Source organism: Alligator mississippiensis, chromosome 15 (genome assembly GCF_030867095.1).
Source record: "Alligator mississippiensis isolate rAllMis1 chromosome 15, rAllMis1, whole genome shotgun sequence".
Classification (NCBI taxonomy): domain Eukaryota; kingdom Metazoa; phylum Chordata; order Crocodylia; family Alligatoridae; genus Alligator; species Alligator mississippiensis.
Window position 1 is genome coordinate 17,030,029 of NC_081838.1, and position 13,442 is coordinate 17,043,470.

Sequence of the window (13,442 nt, forward strand, 5' to 3'; positions counted from 1 at the left end):
TTCACACTCCAAGCTGCTCAGGTAGATGAGGGCTGGCGCTGGAGTTGAGAGGAATGGTCCTACCTTGAGATGTATCCCATGTCCCACTAGACTGGCCAACTCTGTTTAAGGCACTGAGCATGTGGAACGTGAAGTGAATCTTCCTGGTTACAACAGCATTAACTCTGCAGCCTGGCCAAACCCCATATAGCCAACACAACCTCAAATGCTCATCACACCTGCCGCTGGATTCTCTTTTACCCTCAGCTTTGGTGGCAGAGAACACCCCAAAATGGTCCGTTACATTCGTTGTCCTCATTTTGGCGTCACAGGCCTCAATACATGTGAAAACCCAGGCTCCTGTACTGACATCTCCTTTAAAGGTGCTGCATGCTACCAGCATGGTACAAAGCCCCTTTCTAGTATTGCTGAGAACCTATTGTGAAGGCAGCTTTTCATCATGATGCTCTTGTTGGCGCATCACATTGCAGCTGGAAAGCCATGGGCTATTACTGGAAAATATCATGTGATTTAGAAGCAGCCTTCCTGCTTTTGGACAGGGGCTTACACTTTGAGGTCCGGGGAGTTCTTGGGTTGCCTACTGCCTCGGAGAACAGCATCCCTAGAAAAGCACAACTCTGTGTGCATTGTGTAGTGGCATGCCATTGCTGAGAAGAGGAGGTGTATTTTCTAGCTGTGTTATATGCCCTATCCCTGGGACAGGCTGCAGTATTCTCCAGCAATGATCCATCAGCAACATCGCCGCGTGCTCCTGTTGCTGGGGAATACTGCTGTCAGCCTCCAGTCTTCAGCGTCTCCCTGGAGCCGAGCGACCTGATTTCCCGAGAGACGGCAATGCGGCTGCCTCAAGAATTTCCCCGGTTGCGCTGAGCACTCACCAAATGGTGCATGAGCCCCTTGCCGCTCTGTGAGGTGATGACACGGAGGTCCGGCTTGCGGCTGTTGGCGGCGAGCTGGGCAGTGTGGGAAGGCGGCGGCGGGGATTTGGGTGGGATGATCTTGCCCAAGCTATTACCGTTGGAGACTGGGAGCAGGCCGGGAGAGGCTCTGGCACTGACGTACCCGTTCCCTGCAGGGAGAGGTCATGGGGAGTAAATACACGTGTGTTTGGTGCAGTGGGGAGAGAGCAGGTTTGATTCTCCATTGCCCTGTGTAGGTGTCCCTGCAAGCCAAGTCAGCCTGGGAGGGCAGGGAATTGCCCTGTGTCAGGTGCTCAGTGGTAACTTTCTGTGTGTATACGCTTACCCCAGGGTAGATGAAAGCAGACCCTTTTCCACTGGGGTTCAGCAGGGTGGATCGCACTGTGTTGCATGTAGGAGCCTACACACCAGCTCCTACCACAGAACAGCCGACACAATGTAAATACCTCAGCTTGGGGTCCCTGGCTTGTGTGTCCATACCCTCAGGCCAACCTAGGGAGGCTGGAGCACAGATGAGACTTGAACCCAGGTCTCTTCAGTTCCAATTCACCACTTTCACCCCCCTCCCTCTTGGGGCTATGAAAAGACATGCCGGAGACATGACACTTCTGATTCTCGTCGCACTGAGGCTGCTTTCTGACAACCTGGCAGGTGAAGCCAGCCCAAAGGACCATCCCTTTCCTTTAACGATCCCATTGCACAAATAGGAATTACATTCTTGTATCCTAATGTCCCTCTGATGATTACAGTCTCCCCAGCCTCCAGCTCCTCTTCCTCCCTGGCTCAGTTTGGAACTTTAGGAAGGAAGGAAGGAAGGAAAGCAATTTGATGAACATCAGGAAAAGAGTAATTTGGATCCGATTACTGTTCTGATGAGATTTTTCTTTTTCTTTGATATATGTGTGCGTGTATGTGTGTGTGTGTGTGTGTGAGTGTGCGCGCGTGCGCGAGAGAGAGAATAGGCCCTGAAGATAGAAAGACATTTAGCAATCACCAAGATTCAGCCCTCATATTCAGCGCCTGTTAGACCGGGAAAAATAGGTCGCTGATTGCATTATTAATCATGCCGACAATTGGACCACATCTGCATTTTGGCAGGAGGTGGGAGGCGACGATGTTGCTTCCAACATGAGGCATTCTCAGCTGAGGCCCAATTTTGTTCCTGCTGCTCCCAGGACACAGGGTGATCAAGTGCTCGGGGGAGGAAGTGGAAGTTGCCACAGCAAAGATCTGATCCCACTGGAGACCCATGGTAATTCCCCCACTGAGCCCAATCAAATGAGAGAGAATTGGGAGGGAAGAATTGGATCCAGTGAGAACGAGGTCCTGGGTGCGGCATACACTAAAGATGTGCTGTCAAATTAGTGGACCAGATCCTTGCCTGACTGCAGGAGAGTCTGGAAGAGCAGAGAAAAAACCACTGAGTTTTCTTTGCTGGGCTGGATGGTCGTGTATGCTACAGCAGCCTCAGGGGTACTCTAATTAGAAACAAGTCCTGGCCATGTCTCCTTAGTTGGCACTGGGAAAGGGGTGAGGAGCGATCCACACCTAACAGCTCCTGCATGCAAGAGAGATCACCCAGGGAAAGGATTTCACGTCTGCTCCATTTTGGGTTGCTCAGATGTCTAAGTGCCAGCCCTGCGACCTATCTGGCCCGATATCCTGTCTCCATCCAAGGAGACCAGGTCCTACAGAGGAAGAAACACTGCAGCAAGGGACAGTGGTCTGCGAGGATGGTTTGCTCCTGACCCTAAATGTCTGCACCCCAAAACAGGAGGCTCGGGGTCTCTGCGCTATGTTGGCACACGCTGTTGTGCCAACATAGTGCAGAAGCACAACCGAGGCACACACTGTTGTGCCCACATGCCGCTCGCAAGGCCGCTGGCTTTTATATTAATTGAAGATGAAGGTGCATAACATTTTCAGGGTGACCTTGGCTGCTGGCAGTCAGTTCCTCTTATGATGGAGCTTCTACTGCGGAGCGCAAGTGAGACACAACGGGCTGAGGCCACGAAGGATGCAAGAAGCCCTTCTGTTTCCCAGCCTTTGCAGGGACACATGCAGAGGCTCCCATGGTAACCACCACAGCGGCATCTCACTGGGCTGCCTCGAGCGCAATGAGTGCACCGCTGCCTCCAGCAGGAGGGCATCAGCTCTACTCCAGCCATGTGTCATAGGCCCTATACTGCCTCTAAAGAGTCTCCTTTAGGCTCCAGCAGCACACGTGAGACCTCACCTCTAGCCTGAAATTTCCCCAGACTGCAGCACAGCACCACGTCCTGTATGCCCACAGGAAACACAGGAAGAGAACAAAGCCTGGCCCAGGGTGAAACTCAAAGTTATCCCCAAGACATCTTGAACTCTGTGTCCACTCTGAGAATAAGAACAGCCATCCCCTCTTTGCCAGCTTCCCCCCCATGCAGCCACCTGACATGCATCTAGGTGTTGATGCAAGCCAAGGGGCTAGGAAGGGGCTGGGGGGAATGGAGGGGGAGCAGCAGGGGCTGACGGGGGCTGCAGGGCCTGCCGCTCACCCGCTCCTGCTCCCCAGAGCAGCTGCAGGAATGTGAGGAATGGCTCGGTGACGTCAATCCTGACATTCATGGAACCTGCCAAGCTGGAAGCTGGAGCGGCTGCTCCCAACAGCTGACGTGGGGGCTGCAGGGAGGTGGTGCTGGGGCTGGAGGCTTGGAGAGGGGGGGAATAGAAAGTGACAGGGCCTGTCCCTGCCAGGTGGGGGTGGAGGGAGAGCAGTAGCAAACTCCTGACACGGATCTTGGGGGCTGTCATGTCCTGGGGTGGGCTCTGCTCCCGGGAGCTGCAAAGGTACACGATGGAGGTAAGACACCTGCCCTGGGCCCCCTTCAGCCCTCACAAGCCCAAGCATACACAGCAGAGCATAGGTGTGTCAGGGCATGGTGCTACAGGGATTTGCACTGCAGCTCATGGGTTACAGGTTGCCATAAGCCACAGAGGCTGGAGGAAAGGGAGCGAAAGGGTTGGAAGGATCCTCTCTCCATTGAAGAGAGTCTAGTGAAGGGCAATGAAAATGGTTTGGGGGGTGGGGAACATGACTTATGAGAAGAGGCTGAGGGAAGTGGGCTTATTCAGACTGGAGAAGAGAAGACCAAGGGGTGATTGTATAGCAGCCTTCAATTCCCTCCAGGGTGGTTGCATAGAGGATGGAGCTGGACTGTCCTCAGTGGTGGCAGATGACAGAACAAGGAGCAATGGGCTCCAGTTGAAGCAAGGGGAGTTTGTTAGATATTAGAAAAAACTCTCTCACTAGGAGGGTGAAGAAGCACTGGAACAGGCTACCCAGACAGGTGGTGGCATCTCCATCCTTGGTTTTTAAGACGAGGTTTGACAAAACCTTGGCTGGGATGATGTAGTTGGGGCTGGTCCTGCTTTGAGCAAAAGGCTGGACTAGATGTGACCTCCTGAGGTCCCTTCCCACCTCATTTTCTATGATTCTAGCAGCTTCCTGAGCTGTCCAGGTTTGGGGCTCCAGTTTGGCTCTGTTTAAAACATACATTGAGATCCAGGATCATATTTTCATATGGACAGTGTGATCCAGGCTCAGCTACAACAGCACTACATAGGTCATTAGCCCCTTTCAATACCTGCCTTCTCCCCCACACAGAGGTAAAGATTGGGAGGGTAATCTGGGCTTCTTATTAATGCCAAATCGTGGCCTCTTATTCACGTCCTGCCTTAACCACACTTTGATGCCCCAAGGAGGAACTTGGACCATTAAAACACCCAATAACTCTGCTGAGTTCAGGCTTGGTCTCACTTGCATCACAGCAGCTGTGGGTTCTTACTAAAGCCTAATACCATGTCTGCTGTCCCTGCTGCACCCTGCTAGGGGCTTCACAGACATCTAGTGAGAGGCAGCTGTTTGCAGCCCAGTCTAAAACACCATCCTCCCCCGCAAAAATGTGTTAACCTGAAAGCTCAAGTTCCCCGACACCTGTATATGCGGTTACAAAGAGGATGGAGCTAGACTCTTCTCAGTGGTGGTAAATGATAGAATAAGGAGCAATGGTCTCCAGTTGCAGCAAGGGAAGTTGAGGCTGGATAGTAGGAAAAACTCTCTCACTAGGAGGGTAGAAAAGCACTGGAACAGGTTACCCAGAGAGGTGGTGATATCTCCATCTTTGGAAGTGTTTAAGACCCAGCTAGACAAAGCCCATAGCTGGGATAAGATAGTTGGGGATGGCCCTGCTTTGAGGGATTTGGAGATAGTCCTGAGGGTCCCTTCCAACCCCAATTGTCTATGATTTCTAATGCCCAGCCCCAGATCAGCAAGCAAGGAGGCAAGAACCCTTATTTTATAGCTGGGTAAACTGAGGAACAAACAGAGAAGGTGAGGTGACTTATCCAAGGTTTCCCACCATGCCTGGGGCAGTAGTGGGAATAGAACCCAGGTACTGGGAACAGAGCCTGTGCACTGCTCTAGCCACTAAGCCACACAGCCTGCAGGGATGGAAAAAACAGCACAGCTTCTCACTCACCCACGGGACTGGGGCAGGCTCCATTTGTGTTGTTCAAGTCTCCCCCAAGCATTGCCCCTAGAAAACAATCAGAACCAAGTCAGTTAGGAATCTGGTCTAGGGGGCACAACGGTGCTGGACCACGTAGCGGGACTTCAGCAGCAGCAGCAAGTCCAAAAGCTGGGCTGCGTTCCCAGGAGTGGGTTTGGAAACAACACAGATCCAAGACCACGTGCAATGGGGATGAGCTGTGCAGCACAGAAGCCCACTGCCAAGCTTTGGAAAACATTGTGGCTCCAAGGCAGAGAGCACGATGCCTAGCAGCAGGGCTGGAAACAGGATCTGTCATGCTGGCGTCTGCAGAGAGCGGTTACAACGAGCCTCCTGCAGCTCTGGGACAGCTGGGAAGTGCTCCTTCCCACTGAGAACAGGGAGAGCCATTCCCAGTTCTTTCCCAATAAACTGCACCCTTTTTTCCTTCTTGTAACAAGACTTTTGGTGTCTGCCGGATGTACTCGGGATTCTGAATGCTTTGCCCATACCTCAAGCCTGTTAATTTTGCCACCAGTCCCCACTCACACATCACAGATGAGAGGGAGCTGGGAAAAGAACTCAGGAGTCCAAATTCCCAGTCTGCTACCATAACTACTGGTGCGCACTCCTCTTCCCCCAAACTTGAGAATTTAACCCATGCATCTGTGTCATGCAAGTCAGACAGACACTTGGCTGAGATGGTTTAGTCAGGGCTGACCCTGTCTAGATTAGATGTGACCTCATGAGGTCCCTTCCAGCCCAGCTTTCCCATGATCTGCCTTCCCAGTCCCCTGATCTCATCAACAGACAGCTGGGAAAGGCTGGCATTTCTCTTGGGCAGTCCCGCCTGACGCAAACACCCACCGGCACTGGCTGGCCTCTGTGGCAAGCCCGGGGACACGGTGTTTCTCTGCAAAGTGGGCTGCTGAGGTGAGAGGAGCCGCGGGTCCGTCAGCGAGGAGGTCACGAGGGACTGGGTCACTAAGGAGCTCCCGGGGTTGCTGAACTGTAGCGTGTTCTGATTGGTCACGGGAACCGTCACAGGCATGGCGAAGTTCGGCGCTGGCACTGTGGACTGAACAGAGATGGGGGGTGTGAGCCAGAGGCTGTGCTGGGGGAGGTCAGGGACAAGGGGGAGCTTTGCTGGGAGTTATTTGCTTTGCCAAGGAGCAGGCAGCTGTTAGGTGTGCTGACACCACACAAAACATCCCCAAGTCCTCCACCTGTGATGATGACCGAGGCCAGAGGAGACCAGACCCAGTTCATTTCTGACCTGCTCCTTGTGCGGACTTGTTCTCCCCAGCCCTATGCAGCCCCTCATGCCTGCTGTGCAGTTCCTCTGCTGCAGGACAGACACCTCATGAAATGAGGGACCCCAACGCACCATAGGAGCAAACCACTGCCCCATACACACCAGAACGCATGTTGCTTCCAGGCAGGCAGAGAAGAAGGAGCAAGAGGTGCCCACGAGGACACCATCAAAGCCACACTGCCTTGCAACCAGCTGCTTGGCTTTGTCTTCTGTTGTTTACTACAGGGAACGCTTTACGTACCACAGGGGTTAGCAAAGCATATTAGAAAGAGCCCGCCGAGGGAGCTGGGCATGACTCAGCCCATCAAAGGGAAGCCAGAGCATGGTGGTCTTTGCGTAAGCAAGACCCACAACCACAGGGTTGATACTGCTAAGAGGATGAATGGAGCTGACCGGGCCAGGCCCTCAGCTGGGGTAAAGGAGCACAGCTCCCTTAAAGTCAGCGGGGTACCCTGATTTACTCTAGCTGAATTATGCTCTGCTTACTGCAGCCGAAGCTTTCTCAGGGAGGCCTGTGGAAAGAACCTGTTTGTACCACCTGGAAGTGTAAACCCCTGGAGAACTGTTCATATCCAAAACCACTGGTTCTTCACATGTGCTTGTTGAAAGGGAGAGGGTCTGTACCAATATGCCATGAGAAGGAGCTCAAAAGAGTTCCCATGGACATCACTGCTGGGCCTGCCACAAAGCTGGGTATCTCCTGCAGTTGTGCTACAGGGAAGTGTGGAGCTAAGACAGTAGCCCCCCACCTTGGACTTCCAAAAACACCAGGTTCAACTCCTGGCTCTGCTACAGACACCACCAGACCTCAGATAAGTCACTTGTGTTTCAGTTCCCCAATCTCAGGAAGCCAGAAGAGTCCCTCCAACTCTCAAGACCTTCAGGTCCATTCTTAATAGGTGTATGAGAGACACCAGGTACACGGTGTCTAGCCGGGGTTCGTTGCTGCTTGCAGCAGACATGATAAAATGCAGGGCCTTGTCTTTAAAGGATGTGAACCATTAAAGTCAGTGGTGCTATGCTGATTTGGGCCAGCTCAGGATTCAGCCCACGCCCTGGGATTTCTTTGCAGGGGAAAAGGTCTCTAGCAATGGAAAGTGCCGAACACTTCATACCCCTGACCTTGGCCCATTACAAAGAGGGGCCTAGGGTGGTTTTTCCCAGTAGGTACAAACTGAGGAGGAGGAAATTTGAATCTAGCCAGGTGGAATTTTTTTGCTTCTGGAGAGGACAGGGATTCGCTCTCTGGAAGCAGGGATTTTCTTTCCCTTTCGACACCACCAAGCACAAACAGACCATTCTTGGTTCCAAAATGCATTGCCACTCAAGCCACAGAACAGCACCCGGCTGCGCTGGGCACCGCACAAACCCAGAACACAAAGGATCTGAAGAGTTGATCTCAGACTGGCTCGCAGCACTCCCGAAGTGCTGCTTTGCTTCACAGAGGCAAGGCAGAGAGAGGTCCTGTTACTCCATGCACACAGCTGCTGCCATTGCTGATGGCAGAGTCAGTGATGAGAGCCAGGGTCTGCCCTTAGGAAGCAGAATCATGCCTATTTCAAGGTCCTTCAATCCCAGCTTGAGAGTGCACCACCCATCTGGGTCCCCGTTAAAGCCAGACTGTCGAGATTATCTTAACACTCTTTCTTATACCACTAATTTGCTTTTCATTAATGAGGCCAGGCACCTGCTTGGAGGCTTTCCCAGGGCTTTGCTAAAGCCCCATTTTAATTGTATCGGGCTTGGAAAGTCAGGTGGTTTCACCATCTCTCAGCTTTGCTAGGACCCTTTTGTTAAGTGGCCCCTTGGTGCAGGACAGGGACGCGACAGCAGACGGTTGAGCCCTGGCTCCTTTTGTTCGAGGGTTCACAGCCAGGAAAGCTCCCCAGTGCCACCCACCTCTTCCCATCAAAGGTCTCATCAGGACCCAGCAGTGCCAGGCAGCAGCAGGGCACAAAAAACGTTCCCCACCCCCAGCCTGAGCCCTTGCACTGCCTTGACTTGAGCCATTGCACTATAAGCTCTCCAGGGCGAGAGACTCTTTCTGAATCAGTTTCTCATGAGTACCAAGGGCCCTTAGCACAGCTCTGAAATGGATGCAGCTGTAATGTTGCAGCCTCCCTTATGCTGCCCTCAAAAGAGGTTGACTGTGAAGGAGCTCCAATGTGTTTGAACCATGCCCCTCCATGTGTGTGTAAAAGAGAGAAGAGAGAGAAAGTGGGAAGGAAGGCAGGATAGACAGACAGATATGCCAGGATAGAGATATGCAGGTGCTACATCTTTTGGTACACATGGGAGACCTGCAAAGCTGAGCCCCAGACCCTCTTCTCTCTCTCCATTTGCTTCAAGGTCCTTCGATACTTCCCCCCTGACTGAGTGCTCCTGTCCAAGCCCGGAAAGGGTCGTAGCACCTGAGCCCCCTCCAGCCAAGGACACAGTGCTGGGGCGCACTGGGGCTGCAGGGCCAGGTTATGGAAAGCAAAGGGGTCAAAGTGAACGCAGCTTGCACAACAATCCCAAACCCAGGGTTGGTCAGGGTGGGGAGAGGAGGGGAGGGGAGCTTATGAATCAACCAAACGTCAATGCCTTCCTTTTACCAGGGAAAGCACATGTCCGTGGCACTCTGAACACCGCGCCAGTATCTACCCGGCCATTTCCCCCAGCAGAGGAGGCAGGTGGGTTAGTTCTCATCACACCAAACCAGCTGGTTAGAGAGAAAAGCATCTGCTCCAACTACACATTCCTCCTGCCTCACTCATCCCCGGGTCCTCAGGAGGGGGGTGGGATGCTAGGTCTGACTGCCCGTGGGATGCTCTCGACTGGAAGGTCTCTGGGGCAGAGACCGGTGAGAATGGGAGCTAGTGGGATGCAGACCCTAAGTGACCAAGGGAGCCTCATTCTTCCATTTCCCTGATCCTGGATGATCTTTGACACCAGGGCAAAGGAAGTGCAAAATGCTGCCAGTTCTGATCTGGCAGGGCTCTGTCCCCACACCTGGCTGCAACTCCAGAGGCAGATCAAACCCCGCACTGATTTGGGGCTGGGGGGTGAGTGGGACCAGCTTTGTGCTGGTGTAAAAGGACTGCACAAGGTGCATGACAATCAGGCCAGGAGGGGCTGGCGTGAAGCTGGCACCGGGAAGCCCAGAGAACCTCCCCCTCTGAGCCCAGCACCAAGCAAGCCGACGGCCAAATCCCAGCCAGATCCACTAAGGCAGGGCCAGGCCCTATCAGCTAAACCTTTCTTAACTCCAGGTTTTGTGGCCTGATTTTCTAAGATTTCTCCTCTTTGGCAGCAAATGTAGGGCTTTCAAAGAGGCACAATTCCAGTGATGCCCACTTTCAGACCCGTTAATATTGTCCCGGGGGCCTGCTAGAGCCTCAATCTTGGTCACAGGCTGAAGTTTCATTCTTTTCTAAGCATCATCCTGGCGATGGAGACCTGACTTAGAGCCAGGGTCCCATTCATGTAAGGCTCCTTAGAGAGTGTAGCTACCTGTTTTAAGTCTCCCTGAATGCCAGAAGAGTGGCATAAAGGACGAAGGAGGTGCAGGAAGACTATTCACCCTGTTTTCATAGGAGCAAAGTCTCAGGAGAAGGCACAAGAACAGAAGGGATTATTCGGGAGTGTTTCTGCTACATCCATCCCTGGGAAATCAGCTTCCCTTTCTACTCCCTGCCTGACCAAGTAGCTAATCCTTTTGAAGACTGGCTCTCTTGGACGAATGGATCCTTTGTGACATCCCCTTCCCTTGACACAAATCCCTTCTGGCACTGTCCTGATGCCACCTCAGGGCTGGCGCTGTGACCGGAGGCTAAAACCTCCTGGGATTTGGGCCACTTCCACCAGCTGCACTGGACGGATTGTGGATTTGTGTGGATTTAATGTGAGAGCAAACCAGAGTAGATCCAGACCTGGGTACAGCAAGACCCTTCCCTTATGGAGGCAAAACTCCCCAGGAAGAAGAGTTTGCTGGATTAACAGCACCAGGATTTGACCTGAGGTTAGCAGCAATGGGACTGGATTTGAAGCTCTCTAATTTAACTGGAAGTTTCAAGCCAGATACCTCAACTCCTCTATATTCCTCACACTTAAAAGTAGCACGATCTCAACTGCACTGAGGTGATGACAGTGGTACCACTCCCCTCCCATGGGAGGAAATTACCATATTTAATGACATACCACACCCCTTTCCCCCCAAAAAGTTAGCAATTAAAAATTGGGGGCATATGTCTTAAATGAGGAAATCCATTCCAAACCATTTGTTTTAAAGGAAACACCATTTTTTTTTTTTTTTAATTCATTCAGCCTCCCAGACACAAGGCACTCGTCTTATTTGGGGGGCACATGGTATGCCAGCATATACAGTATGTTGGTTGGAAGGTGGTAACACCATGCACAGCTCATTCATATGCAAATAACCGAGTAACACATGCCTTTAAGTTTAATTGCGTCTATACTGGGGGATATGCTGGGATAAGTATATCAGTGCTAAAATGATAGTTCTGTTGGTAAGTCTTCTGATCTCAGAGCTCACCCAGCTGGCACCATCCAGGACCCTTCACCTCTGATTGATGCTCATTCTAAGACCTGACATAAATAGCCTGGGTGGGTGCTAGGAGTATAGCTGGGACTGTGCTGGAGGGAGGTGGATATTATAAAGGGGCTCTTTTCTCTCACTTTAAGGCCCCTTTGCACTGGCAGAGCAGGCAAGAGGGGTCTTAGCATCGCTGGGCCTGTTTTTAACCACTAGGCAACATCACCTCCTAGTGCATCCCTAGCCCTGGGTTTGCTGCATCGGATGGGAGCAAACAAATGAGGCACAGCAAGGCTCTGGGAGCAAAGCCATGCAAATCACTACCTTTGCATACTAAGTGCTAAGTGTCCATCAGGGTGCAAGGGGGGGGCAGCAAAAAGGGGGGTTGCAGGCTACCAGCTACTCACTGCGAGCCTGTAACTCTGCATCATTTTATCAAACTCCTCATCAATCTTTTTATATTTCTCCTCCGTCTGTGGGGTCAGTGCAAACACTTCGTCCCCTTCTGGGCTCTCGCACTCCCTGTGCTTCTTGTTCAGCGCCTGTGACGTTCAGGGTCAGGTGGGGGGGAGGTGGTGGGGAAGAGGGTTGGGGGGAAATCGAACAAAAGAAAAAAAAAAAAAAACACATAATGAAGGTTTCTGGCCAGAGGGGCACAGTACTTACACCGTAGCGCTTGAATAGGATGTCCAGGTCCTCGCTGGCTTTGCGGTATTTGTCCTCCATCAGGGGGCTCTGGTCGATGGAGTCTTCTCCGTCAGGCTCCGGGCTGTCACAACCGTTAAAACCTTTCTTTCTTAACGTCTGAAAACACAACCGGGACAGGTTGAGACCTAGGCTGGAATGGGATAATGGGGGGCTGGTGGTGTCCGGGGCTGAAATGGAAGGAGGGGAATAGGGTGATGCCTTTACCGCAGACCTGGTCAGGGAAAGGAAAGGGGTGGGGGAATCCTAGAGTTCTGCAAACAGGCATCAAACATGCTTAAAAAACTTGGGGGCTGGGAAGGAGAGCATGACAAATCCAACAGCAGAACCTTTGGGCAAACCTCATGATGAATCAATCCAACAGCACGGATCTGCAAATTCGGAGGGGGGGGGGGAAATCCCATCTTAAATGACCAATATTCACAATATTTTAACCGGCTCTGCTCCCCAACTAAGGGAGATATCTGGACCTTGGCTACACCAGGTTCCTCTTACCCTCAGACAGACACTGGGGTCTCGACTTCTTCCCGTGTCCAGTTTTGCTATTGATTTTCCACTTCGGTCAAATCACAGAGGTTTTCTGGATTTCTGTGCAAACTGGACGTATGGGCAACCTGTTCCTATGGTAACACCCTTCTCTACTGGCAGAGGGATGGGAATGAGGATCCCTCTTGCAAGATCTAACCAAAAAGAAGAACAGCTCCCCCCACCCCTCCACTCCTGACCCTTTTCTCTACACAAAAGTAACTAACTCCCTTAGCCCAAGATCCTGCAGGGCTTAACGGGATTTAACAACATCCAATTATGGGCCTTGTTCCCATTTCAGCTAAGGATCTGGCCCAAGGGATTTGACTAGGATAACGGAGAGGAAAGCACAACCCCGGGACTGAGACAAGGAATTCCACCGACTTCAAACGATCCATTCACATCAGGACTGAATTTGGTCCCGTAGCTCAAACTCAGATGCAAAAAAATCTATTCGCCCCACAATTCCCAGGATGACAATGATGGAGAAAGGGAGAAATAAGCCCTGGTGCTATTTATTCTCCCATTAAGACACAAACAATGACTTGTCCCCAGCGAAATGAGTGGGTGGAATGTGGTTTTGTTTTCTTTTTAAGGCTGTTTTAAATAGATGCAAGGGTTTTGCTGTAACATGCAGTGGAGTCTGCCAACCTCAACACAATAAAACTGTATTAAGCAGGGAGGCTGGGTCTGCAGGACTACACAGGGTATAGGCTGCACAGGGATAATCCCCTCGAACTGGAAAGCCAAACATGGCCACGTTTCTGGTTGGCTGGTCGCCCAACTCGTATCATAGTGGGGTTGCAGCTCCAAGTTAGGTTCAGAACTACTCACATTGGCATCAGCAGCAACACCCCTGAAGACTCCTTGGATTTACACCAGAAAAACTTGAGGAATTGGTCTCAGGCGTGTTT

General features: G+C 51.9%; 1 protein-coding gene across 6 annotated transcripts in view; it reads right to left on the reverse strand.

Annotated features, from left to right (window-relative positions):
- MEF2D (myocyte enhancer factor 2D) overlaps window positions 1-13,442 on the reverse strand; it is a 108,985-nt gene that overhangs the window by 13,350 nt on the left and 82,193 nt on the right. For all 6 annotated transcript variants that reach the window (XM_019484844.2, XM_019484842.2, XM_059718010.1 and 3 more), the window contains 4 exons: window positions 11,965-12,102; window positions 6,314-6,524; window positions 5,438-5,494; window positions 879-1,069 (listed from right to left, as the gene is read on the reverse strand). In XM_019484844.2, the coding sequence (XP_019340389.1) occupies window positions 879-1,069; window positions 5,438-5,494; window positions 6,314-6,524; window positions 11,965-12,102 (597 nt within the window). The remainder of the gene's footprint in view (window positions 1-878; window positions 1,070-5,437; window positions 5,495-6,313; window positions 6,525-11,964; window positions 12,103-13,442) is intronic.